We start from the raw sequence: 13,138 nt of genomic DNA, 5'->3' as shown, positions 1-13,138 counted from the left end.
TACAATCAGTCACAGTCATTATAAAGCTACACTAATGGGTGCTGTCTGGTTACAAACTATTGTAAAACAATTGGAAAAAATATTGCACTGGGATTTCATCACCTTTCTTAATGGTGTGATTACAAAGGTGAGGGAGAGTGTGAATTTAGATATAGGTGCTACTTTCAATATTTACATGCCTGCTAATCAACTAAAAACATGTTCAAAATGGAAAACTTGATGAAAACGGCAGCATTCTCTGTGTTTATAATAAATAAAATTACAGCAGCAAAAAAAATAATTTATCTCATATACTGTAACTTTGCTTTTACAAACCCCATAGATTTGGTGGATGCTGACGGTTAAAACTCATCATAGCCTTCATACCCATCTCCGTCAATGCATTTTCTTCCCTCAGCTAGCCTTTCCCCACCACTAGCAATTTTTTTTGACAGTAAAATCACATCTTAGGTCATAGATAAGGAAGGAGCAGGCAAAAGATGACAGAATGATTTCGAGCTAGGGCCCTTCCAAAAGCCTTTATTTCCCACCCACATAGCTCATCCTAGCACCCGGGGGTGGCGTATAAAGTCATGTTGAGGGTGGCGGCAATGACGACTGAATATGCAGTCAAGAACTGCTATGCTAAATACCGTGCTGCACAACATGATTTCTCTTGTTTGTTTCCCTGCTGCTGAACGAACCATCAATAATTACAAAAAATGACGTGTGAAGTAGGAATTTTTAATTCTCCTTTTTCATTGCAGAATATTCGTCACGAAAAGATGAAGAGTGGAGGCGCTGGAGTTGAGCGTGGAACAATACATGCCCTCTGGCATCAACCTCTGGACAGCCCAAGCTGTTCACCAAAGACACTGAACTCACCCACAATGAACTGCTGCAGAGGAAAGGCAGGCTTTAGAGAGTTCAATTTCCAACACAATTGGCCGTATTCTACTCCTTTAAATGCCAAGGCGATGGTGTGCAGCATGTGCCTTTGTGAGGAGCTTTGCTTACAGCGAGTGTCCTCTAGCAGGAGCGAGAAAGACGAGGGGAAATGGAGAGACAGACGAGAGGGAGATGGCGTGGGGACAGAAATAGTGAGGAAAAGAAAAGGAAGAAAGAATAAGTGAATGACTGGGAGAGATAGAAAGTAAAAGGAAAGTACAGAGAAAAGGAGAGGGGTAGAGAATGCGTCCTCTGGCTGTCGTTTCGTCAGCCTCGCAGGGACCGTCTGAAGGACAATGCTGCTACTAGTGGAGTGTGACGTTTGTCCTCTATCCAATGCAACACAGCCCCAAAGAAAACACACTCGCAATTATGTGTCAATCATGCATCTTGTACACAATAACCTCCCCCAAACAATATACAGTGCTTCATAATATGGCATTATCTGAAGAACAAAAATTCAATGAGATGACATTCAGATGAGGTGCACTAATAGTGTGTAGTGCAACGGGCCTCACAAGAGATCACATTTAACTACTGTGAATTTAACCTCAGACACCCACTGCATCTTTTTGAAGGAGCAATTTTACCTTGTGCACACCCCGTAATACGTTGTAAGTGAATTGTCTTTTTTCCACAGTGAATTAATCTGCTTGTGGAAACGAAAGTATTATTTTACCCCGTAGAAACCCAAATAAAAACATGCTCGATGACTTCAGCGACATTGTCTTCCTTTCACCTTGGCAGAAGAAAAATTACTAAGGCCATTTTATAGGACTTGTTGGATGCTTTGCATATTAGGGCACGGGTCTGGACAGGTTTACGTTTTTTTGGATGTGTTTAAGTGCAGCATGTACAATAGTATTCAAATTTAACATGAAAAATGTAATTGTAAGATTGTTGCTCTTTCTTGGACGGCTTGCAATCATGGAACAAGCACAACAATTTAAGAAAAACTTTATTGTATGACACTTGGATTGTTAAATAAAGAATGTGTTATTTATATCTACTAGAGTGAGGCAGAAAAACCTGGAATTATTTTTTCATGATTCAATCTGTAAGTTAAAAATGAACACAGGAGGGAAATTGATTTGGACCACAGGCTTCCAGATGCTCATCATTGGATCTGTAGGCGGTGGTTAAGTAGAGCCAGGCAACTGGTTTCACTGATAAAATATTCAATGTCTTTACTTTGTGGTCACAGGACAGCTAAAGTCATTAATATTACACAATCACACCAAAGGATGCGATGAATTATTCAAATTTTCTTATAGGTTTGTAAATTTTACATACAATTCATCCAGCCAACCTGCTGTGATTTTAAGATTGAAGCAGCAAATAATCACAGTTTCAAATTCTGACTGAAACAAAATATTTGGGACGGTAGCTGAAAGAAGCCGCACTTCCAGAAAGCCCTGCACCTGCCTCCTGCCTCAGTGTCAAATTCAATATAAATATGCCCGCTGTCATCAGAAAAAATGCCAAGGAGGCTATTTCTCCATCATTGTCTTCATTTGAAGGGCATTTTGCAGCCCAGAGGCAATCGCCTAACACACACCCTGAGCGTGGCGCCCATCCCTTTTCATAGACGGCTGGCAATGCAGCAGACAAGAGAGACGGAGAGAGACGGAGAGGGAGAAAAGCCTCCGTCTCGAAGTAGACCTCACACTGGGTTCTGTCACTACAGATCAAAATCCCCTCAAAGCCATAGATCACTTCCACTATAGTTCACATATTCCACTCTTAGAAACTGTTTACCAGACTCAAACAGTTTGTCTGCACAAAGTACACACACCTACACACCTACACACCTACACACACACACACACACACACACACACACACACACACACACACACACACACACACACACACACACACACACACACACACACACACACACACACACACACACACACACACACACAGATTCAAAGAGATGCACGTAAAAAACAATCCTGCTTTCAATCTGAGCCAGCTGCACTTAAAACATTTATACAGGTTGAGGGGATGAGTCGTTTGCCACAAACAACTGTTTACAAAGAGGCAAAACATGATCAACCCGCCACAGTGAGACAATGCGATGCCGGCTCTGCCCAAAAGTAAAGACAGAGAGAGGGGTGTCTGGTCCTTTTTCTAGTGGAACTACCTGTCAGTTCCTGTCGACAACCCACGCTCGCAGTGATACATGTATGTGCATGCATAGACAGGGAGAATCTGTCTCCTAAAAGTTCCTTTAGAACACCTATGTGATGATTTATAGCCAATAAAGGCTTTCCCATAGGGGTCTGAGTAAAGTCAGAGCCCACATGCTCTCAGTGGCGGCTAAATCTGGCCTGTATGTGCGCAGCTTGGTTTAAATGCATAACGCTGCATTGTGGTGCAGGGAGGAAACCTGTCTTTGGAAAGTCCTCTGCTTGAGAGAGAAACGTCCCCTCATCTAAGATAAGGAGATGATGGGAGATAAAGTCAGTGCTTCTCCTAGAACTTATCTGATGCTGTTATCTGACTGCACAGCACCCACCATCTCACAATCTTTACACCCTTTAAGCACCTGAAACACTCACACCAGAATCATCTCTCACACACACACACACACACACACACACACACACACACACACACACACACACACACGCACACGCACACGCACACGCACACACACACACACACACACACCATCCAATGCTTACACATTCCAAAGACCATACCGGCTTTATTGATTACTTTGACACGCTCCCATTGTTGAACAGACGGTTCACCTAATATCATGCAAGATTGGAACTGTTCTGTGTTATCTCATGGGGAAAGGACATAAAATGACTATTTTCTCACATTTCAGAAAGACAGTGCAAAAATGGGAGGGAAGAGAGCAGTTGCTGCGCACTTACCTCTATGTCTGTTAGTAGTCTTATCAAACATAAGCATGGCATCATCAACCTGGAAGACAGAACACAGACACTGAAATTAGATTAATATTTTTCAGCGATTATCTCCTGTCACCCTCTCTTCATTCAATCGCACTCACAACTTAAAATAAAATCAGTTTTTAAGGTAAATGTTTTGCATTTCTTTCTTTCTAAGCTCCTCTTTCCCATATAAACGTTCTATATTATTGTGCAGTGACTGGCTTCCTTTCTTTCTGATGCCTGTTATTTTTTTCATGACATGGGAAGAGGAATAAGACATGAGGAAAAAGGTACAGTTGGAGGGAAAGTTAACAATGAAGACAAGCAGTGAAAAAAATGGAGAATGTGTGGACAATGTGTTTATTTTGATGAACACCAATGTCCGGTATTGTGGAGGGTGACAGACACATTACACTAAGCGAGCATGAGACAAATGGGATCCTTCCTCATCCTGCAGCCGCAGTGGCAGCAGCATCCACCATAATATCATCCCTCATCATGTCCAATAAAGCCACACACAGTCAGACATTTTTTTTCCTGAACACATTACTGAAAAACTGATCGCTACATGCACTCTGCTTTCTAAAGAAATGCTTAAAAACAAGGAGGTGTCTTCATTTAGCCTGTGATTGTGTCTCGGTGGATAAATAAATAAAACAGGGTAAGAGAGAAGCCAACAGAAACAAAAGAGGGAAGACACAGCACTACTCGCTCTCCGGTTCTGGTCTCGAGGTAAGTGCAACAGTGTGCAGAGAAGGTTTAACACTGCTCAGGGGGAAAATATGTGCACATAAATGTGCGTCTTTGTTTTTGCATGTTAGGGTGGCAAAGTTGTGCAAAGAGATGGTAAGGGACAAGAATAGGAGTCTCGCTCAAGCTGAACTGCCTGATTGGATAAAGAGAAATGCCTGGCAGACAGGCAGCCTGATGCTGGCACACTGTTCATGCCACCCTCTTGCCACACATTTGGCACACGAGATGTTGGCACAGCTTGTGGACCCAGTTACTCACTCTATGGTTCACGGGCCACATCCGACTCCTGGGCACTTTTTTTGTTTTTTTGTTTTATCCCAATTCCTGAAAAAAATTTTAAACTGAAAAACTGAACATGGATTACAAGGCAAAAAGTTGTGATGCCTTGTAAAATGAAAACAAAACATTCTATTGGATTCTGAGTACAACTAGGTATTAAGTTTTGACAAAATATTTAATAAAAAAATTCTAATCAAAACATTTCGTTTACCCACACAAAACATGTCTTCTACCATTTTTATCCACACAGCACCATCACCAGAGGGTGGCAGTGATGAAACTACAGGTTGAGTGCTGCTTGCAGCTATTGACAAAAGAAGAACACACTAACCACAACGGAAGCTGCATAAGCACGCTAGTTGTTAAAAAGTCCGGTGAATTGACTAGTGCTGCGCAATTACCGTTTAGTGTTTTTACTTGATATACCATCCCTACTTTTATGAAGAAGTGCTGCGTAACTCAAGCAGTTATATGTCACTAGTGACTGTTAAAAGTGAACCCGTTCAAAAATTTCAAACAGGTTCTTTTATTCTATGATATCTCAAGTCTTTGCTAATTTTACTTATCTCCAACATTGTGTTGAATTGCTGGTACTAACTTCAGAATTAGCTTATGTTTACAAATATCCAAAAAGTTGAGTAAAAAAATATTTTGTACAAAAGTTTGTTGTATAAAATCTACCATATAAAATATGTTTTCTATTGCAATTTGATTGTCTGTCAAATGGTTAAGGAAATAATCACTTTCTATAGTATTTATGTTTCACACAACATTGTGTGGAATTGTTGTTCATAGTTAGAGTACATAAAACTGGGCAGAAGTGGCCAGGAAAGCACAGACTACATGTCGGTGCAGGTATGGCTAATTAAATCTAATGCTCAGTGAATGAATTGCTTGAAGCATAGTTGCAAATGTAGAGAGTAAGAAGAGCACAGAAAAATATGAGGAAAAAAATAAGGATTGGATTAATGAGGTCCACGTATGTATGAAGTGATATGTTGTCTCCGAGTCAAGAAAGGCATAGGTTGGACAGGCAGTCTATGCAAAGCTTAAAAGTAAATTTATGAACAGAAACAAAAGGATTGGAAATTTTAAGTATTGACTCAGTACTGAAACAGCTGTGATAAAGTAGCTTAAACTTCTGTACAGCAAAGCAATGAAGAGTTCCCTCTGTTGACACAACACACCAACAAAAAAATGCAGTAAAAATAATGTTCCCTATGTCTCCGGAAAAAATTTTATCTGATGATTGTGTGGTGGGAAAACAGAAAAGTAGTGTACAAATACAGCTGGCACGTAATATCACCTGCAGCAATGGTTTTATCAACAGACATTTATATTGTCACGTAACCTAACCTGTGTCTCATGCTAGGCAATCTGATGACAACCACATTAAAGTGTAGAGGAAGTGGGATAACTGGAATTTGTAGTGCAGCGGGTTATGATTTCATAACCTGAATTTGAAGGGGACAGAGTTACTTTCAGATTGTGTTCTGCAGAACAGTGTCAAAAATTACGTTGCAAGACAGATAAATATCCCATTCTGGTATCAAATATGAGAATGATTAAATTCTGGGGGGGGGGTCATTGGTTTTATGCCACAAACAGTTCAACATGTCCTGAGCGAAAGCCCCCCCCCCCCGATTTGCTCCTCTTGAAACAGAATTAAATCTCTTCAATGCACTAGATGTGCATCGTTCACAGAAAACCTCCAGAGTCTGGTTTGAGTTCATGCCAGTGGTGAACACAGAAGCTGGGGTGTGTTGCTAAAGCTTCAGGTCCATCGTGTAGGTCCCATGGAGCCCCTTTGGCCCAATGTCAACCAAACATCTCATATTCTTTGGTAATGTTTGTGAAACAGCCTACACAGATGTATAGGGACTATGGGTTTGGCTATAATGGCCGAAAAAGATAAAGATCCTTGCATTTAGTTACTGTAGGCTCATCCTAGTTATTTCAACAGTATCGTGTTCAGCCTTTTCAGTTAATTCCCCAGCAACAAACCTAAAAGTCATCTTAAAAATCACATTTCCTTGGAAATAAACAAAAGTAGTGTAACTTTATGACTTTTAAAAGGCTCATCCTCTGTGCTTGTCATGGTTAAAATGTGTTTGGTTTGTGTTTGGTGAACCTTGTATGTGTTGTCTGCCTGATATTCTCGGTCTGATTACCAATGGACAGATGAACAGAGGGATGGAAGGATGAATGGATGTACCGATTACTCTTTTCCCATCATTTCATGGTTGGGGAATAAAACAATCTACTGTTGCATTGAAGTAAGTAGAAGCAGAAATCTGAACAAAAATGGCTGGAGGAGAAAACTGAGCAAAGCAGCGGTGTCGAGGACAAACACAACTGTTCTGAAAAAAATAAGACAAGTAATAATTCCGTGTCCTCCGACTGGATGTTGAGCTGAAGCTTACCAAAATCTAAAATGGTACCCACAACCGCCTGCAAAAATAATGGACAAAATATTTCACTATTTACGATATGTAATTACTATTTATGATATGTAATTACTTTGCTTTCTAAGGTAGCCCAGTATAATCACTAATGTTAGCATAGCTATGGAGGTAAACAAAGTAGCTAATGAATGCCTGGAATTTTTTAAACAGTCTCACAGTATCATCAGCCATCCACATGCTGTGAGGCCTTCATGCAACATGGCATTCAAGCCGTACTCTATTGATGGTATTGCTACTGTATGGCCATTTACAGACGGAGAGCAGAAAGTCTGTTGTAGAATGAAGTGGGGTCTATTAAAGGAAGTGTATTATATAAATTTGTGAACTGTGTTGTTGTGACATTATTAGAGAAGGACCATCCTGTTAGCGAGACCCATACGACAAAGAACACAGATTCATGGTGAACCACTGATGGGCACTTAAACAAAGAATGTGCACATCGTGTGAGTCACACTCCAGCAGGCCATACAATATAGTCTCCTCTCTCTCTCCTCTCTTTCCTACTCTCAATCCTTCTCTCTCTCTCTTTGCCACTTGCAGAGTCTATAGAACCATCTCCCGTGCTTCAGGGCTTTTCAATGTAGTTATTCAAGCAGAACACAACTGTGTGCCTCCATCTGATAGAAGGTTAAGGACCTCTTCAACTGCTCACAAAAAAGCTCGCCACACAGAGGTGAGGCCAGGCTCACCTCAGGGAAGAAATCTTTCTCTGTCCTCCTCCTCCTTCTCTTTCACTCTTCCTTTTCTTCTGGCTCGGTGAAAAGAAAGGTTCAAAGGATAATGGCTGTCTTATCACTATGTAAAAGGGGAATGGGAACTCCAGTGAAGTGCCTGGCCTTTTGTGACAATGAAGAAAAGAGCAAAAGTCTATTTCAATGAGGTATATGCACTGGAACAGTCCATGACCACATTAAAAGAGGAGGTTTCTGGAAGACAGTTGAAGGGAAGGATGCTCTATAGGCTGCACCCTAACTCCAATCGTCATTCCAAAAAGGTGTGTAAAAAAAATGAATACGATGGAAAGTAATTCAATGACTTGCTAATCCCTTTCATACTATATTCTATTGAAGACAGCACACAGACAAGATATTTAAAGTTCAAATATATTTTTGTAAATATACATTATTTCTGAATTTGATATCAGCAACATATTGAAAGACAGCTAGAAATAAGTTATCTAAGTTGTCTTTGTTAAGTACCATTGTAAGCATAGTTGATAAAAAGTCATATCTCAAACAAACCATCTCCAGTGCAAGGGAGATATGTGAATTAAAAACTGCTTTCACCTTGTAACCATGGAAACAAAACAAACACAAAAGACATCAAGGCATGCTCAAAACATATGTTATATGTTTGGAACGTTCCGCAGGTAATCGAGATTTGTTGGCAACAGGAGTCATGCAAAATGTAATTACACCATGCCTCCTTGTGTTATTTACGTAGTTACTGTCTTTCCAAAAATGCCAAGTTAATATTGATGTGTGAACAGAAATGAAAACTAAACTAAATATCAACATTTGTGGTATTTATTTTCTTTGCTTCAAACTGCCAATATTTGAACTAGTTCAAATATCATTATATTAAATTACACTTCTGCAAATTAATGCGCAATAAAAATTAACACAATTAATTGCGAGTGGCAAGTCAATGCGCAAGCATTTTAAATTTGGCCCATTGAGTGACCCGTAGGCTGTAGCGGCACGACACTTCCTACCTGCGCCACTAGTCAAAAGCAGGGTGACTGACAACAGAGATGGACGCGACACAGGAGAGCGAGGAAAGCCCACTCGGACTTTTGGGCGGAAAGTTTATTTATAAAAAGAGCAAAGACGGGACTATCAACAAAAACGCAGAGATTCTGCGCTGCCAATCTGCGCTGTAGACGCCTCCATCAGGCTGCCCCAGGGCAGCTGTAGCTACACCTAGCTTACCATCACCAAGTATGAGGAGTGAATGAATAATGGATCTGATGTAAAGCGTCTTTGAGTGTCCAGAAAACCGCTATATACAGTATTTTCCGCATTATAAGGCACACTGGACTATAAGGCGCACTCTCAATAATTTGTTTGTTTTATAAATGTATTTCATATATAAGGTGCACCGGATTATAAGGCGCACACATTAAAAATAAATAAAATTTATTTGATAAACTGCAGCGGCTGTAGTTGCGCAATCCGTCCACTAGATACAGCCGCGCTGCTCAGGCAGTCATGATTAAATTCATGACTTCCTGACTACCTTTGAATGGCCCCTGTTGTTATGTCGATAAGCCATTCGGAGCTTCATCAAAGAAACCTGATCACTTGATCACTTTGCCATCTTAGAAAGAAGTCAACACATTAAAGAAGTCAAAATATTTAAAAACTTGACATTAAAAACTGGTTAAAGTCATTACGAGTGCAGTCAGTGCGAACAGAGCGGATTACCTCCTGATCTGAAGTTCGAAGCAGATATTTAAGCTCAGACGTTCGCCTTCGTTTATTGATTAAATATTGTTTCGATCGACCGGTAGTCCAGTCGGAGTTGAGGTGCAGCTATTTGCTGCTGTGTGTCCTAAACAGTTTTTAACTAGTTTTTAATGTAAGGCTGATAATTTACTGGCAAATGTGACGCTTTTTTACTCCTAAAACGGACTTTAATGTGGGTGTCTCACCGCCGTGAATCTCACCGCCGTGAATCTCACCGCATGTCCAGATAGAATACATAAGCCTGAATGCGCCCCTCCGCCGCCCCCCAGAGCTATCAACTACATTTGTAAATCAATGCAGCACACCCGTTGGCACCTTTGTCTAGCAGTGACTGCTCTTGGAATTTCAGAAAAGGCTGGAAGTTCAGCTTTGAGGGTCTTTCATTCACCTTTATGCCAGTTTCTCCATGTGTTTCCACAGACTAATAGAATGGACCGTCGCTAGATTCCAGATGACAGCACAATGGCATTTTTAAGATCAATTAAGTTTAAAGTGGGTTATTTCCGATGCCAAATAGTTAGGAAATACTGAGATCACTCAGTCAGTCAAACTTTATTAATAGAATTGTTGAAAGTTCCTTATGTTTTGCTACGTAATCACCTGTGCTCCTACAGTCTGCTCTACCGTCTGAGAGAACCTCAGTCAGAGCCGGGACTTCGGTGACGCCCCTTGACTACCGTTGTTAGGGGGTGTAGGCCCGAGTGCCTTGTGAGGGGGCTCCTCTGGTGGCGGAGTGCAGCATGACTGGCGGCCAGACTGCCGGCTTTTTTCAGCGATCAAGTTTTTAACCAATATTAATATGAATATTAATCCATATATAAGACGCACCGTATTATAAGGCGCACTACAGGTTTATGAGAAAATTTTAGGCTTTTAGGTGCGCCTTACAGTGCGTAAAAAACCGGTAAATCTAATCCATTATTATTATTATTATTATTATTATTATTATTATTTGTACATTTTGTAAAAGACAATTTTCATTTCACCGAAGCAGCTCCAGCCTAATGTATCATTTAAATGCAAAACATGTCAAGGACACAGAGTTGAAAGTTAGCAGCCTGCTGGCATATTTAGTTACCTTATTTAGAGGCATGTTATACTATTCATTTTGAATTGCTGTATTGAGTCAGCTTTAGTATTCATTTTGATTGAGAGTCTGCTTATGTGCCTATTTGAGACTCAGTCTTATTTTATTTTCCTAATTTTATTTAACTGTATTCGTATTGCATTTTTGAGAAATGCACCTGGCCTAATTGGTTTGCTGATGTGTTTGGCCCATTTTTCTTTTGAATTTCATTTATAAAGCACACTTAACCAATAAAAATGTGGATTTCAAATCTTCTCTTCTTTGTGCATTCTATTGATTAGTCATGCACTACAATTTTGTAATGTCCTGGAATTCAAATTCTTTATTTGGGGGGCTTTAGCTGGTATGAGATTAAAATGCGATTAATTAGATCAATTAATTAAAAATCCTGTAATTAATTAAATTTTTTTAATTGCCTGACAGCACTAATAAGAACTGAATAAATTTTAATCAGATTTCTCCTTTTTTTGCATAACAAGACAAACTTGAAAATACAGTATGTCCAGCAATCTGGATGACCCTACTGCTGGTAGAACTCAACTATGTTGATAAATCATGACCTCTATCACAGGTGAATGAAAACTGACAAAAAAGTGCCAATGTTGAAATATACCTAAAAAATAAAAATAAGAGGTTATATACTCCACACATTTAGGGCCCCTACAGAAAATGTGTGCATTTATACTGGATTCTGTCCAGTGGCCTTTGAGTGATGTGAATAGCCCATACCATATGTTTGTTTTTATCCCCTTTGGCGGGGCATAAATATAAATTCCTTGCCGTTTCAACAATAGTAACAGTCATGACAGTGGCAGTAGTAGCAGTAAGAGAAGCTGAGCAGTGGCAGAACCAAATTGAAACCTCTTTGTTGTGGCAGGCAGTGAAGGTGTGTAAGTGGCTGGAATGAATAAGTTTAAGACACACTTTTACTTCAGGTTGTCTTTATCATTTCTTGGATTCCAGCTATTTCAACTTAAACGTATGAATTTGTGCTAATAACACCTCCAGAGTGATGGCTCCATCTCTGGAAGAGTTGTTCCTGTTCAAGTTGATAATTTAGGAAAGTTCCTGCAGCATTTTAAAGCAGCTTTGAAAAGGTTTACCCACTGTGATTCGTTTGATTTCTTTCATAAGCAATAATCATATATTGCATCTAGTTCTAATCTCCAGTGCCATGTAATCACTTGACTGAGTCAATTAGTATGTACAGTACAGGGTTTTTGGGGTGTATTTTATGTTTGGGAGCTGATTTGATTTAGATTTTTCCCAACATATGCTCATGAAACAATTACTGAAAATTGCAGTCATATCCAGCTGCATACTATGCCCTGGTAATCTGCTTTTGCTAAAAACAAAGGTGCATGCAAAGCACCATGGATAACTCAAGCGCAAATACAGGGCCAAACTTTAACCAGAGGCATTATTTACCTTGTATACATTTAGTACATGCTGAGTTGCAGGTAGCCACGCTTCACTCAATGTGGATTTTTTTCTTCTTTTTTGCAAGACCAGGTCATTTGTTCAAAATAAATAACAAAAAAGAAAGTGATCTTTCAGTCATTTGTTCATCTGCAATTTAGATAATCAGGTCAGCATCCAGACATGAATCATGAATTTTGTCTTTAAAATCAATGAAAAATTAACATTAAAAATTAAATTAGCATTAATCTGAAACTGTACATTCCTCCTTGTCCCCAAAATGCAAAATGTTAATCTCTTCATTGGTTAAAAGACTATCTGATGTTGTTTATCATGACACTTTTTTTTTCATATCTAGAAAGAATACTGCGTCAGTGAAGATTACATTGAACAATATGCAAAAATATCTTTACTCTCATGTATATACAGCAGTTCAGCATATAACTTAAAAAATATGTATTTATAATTGAGGTTCAAGTTTGAAAGAACTGCGATATTGATTCGAGGTCATATCACAGTAGCCAGCTGTCTAGTACATTACAACTGCATTTAACAGTAACTGAGTGGGTGGCATGTGTCTGATGACTCCAGATGAACCCTGTAACACTGCATAACCCTCAGTTCATTAGAGGTCCAGATCCGAGGTGCTTACACTGTAAGATTTATGAGTGAGGATGTGATGATAACTAGAGAAAAAGTGAGCCATTCAGGAAGAATAAAGAGAGTAAAACAATAAAAAGAGGCAATTTGTAAACAGTAAAGGTCTGTATTACTGCAAAACAGATGTCCTGCTCCTGTCATGGTGCTGAACAAACATGAGGCACAACCTTG

General features: G+C 39.6%; 1 protein-coding gene across 8 annotated transcripts in view; it reads right to left on the bottom strand.

Moving 5' to 3' along the window:
* The window catches only part of LOC137605913 (RNA-binding protein Musashi homolog 2), a 235,668-nt gene that overhangs the window by 90,425 nt on the left and 132,105 nt on the right, over window positions 1–13,138 (bottom strand). For all 8 annotated transcript variants that reach the window (XM_068330836.1, XM_068330835.1, XM_068330837.1 and 5 more), the window contains one exon: window positions 3,819–3,867. In XM_068330836.1, coding sequence (XP_068186937.1) covers window positions 3,819–3,867 — 49 coding nt within the window. The remainder of the gene's footprint in view (window positions 1–3,818; window positions 3,868–13,138) is intronic.

The sequence above is a fragment of the Antennarius striatus genome, chromosome 13 (genome assembly GCF_040054535.1).
Source record: "Antennarius striatus isolate MH-2024 chromosome 13, ASM4005453v1, whole genome shotgun sequence".
NCBI classification, from domain to species: Eukaryota; Metazoa; Chordata; class Actinopteri; order Lophiiformes; family Antennariidae; genus Antennarius; species Antennarius striatus.
Note: the sequence above shows the minus strand (reverse complement) of the source record. Positions and strands in the feature narration are given on the sequence as shown.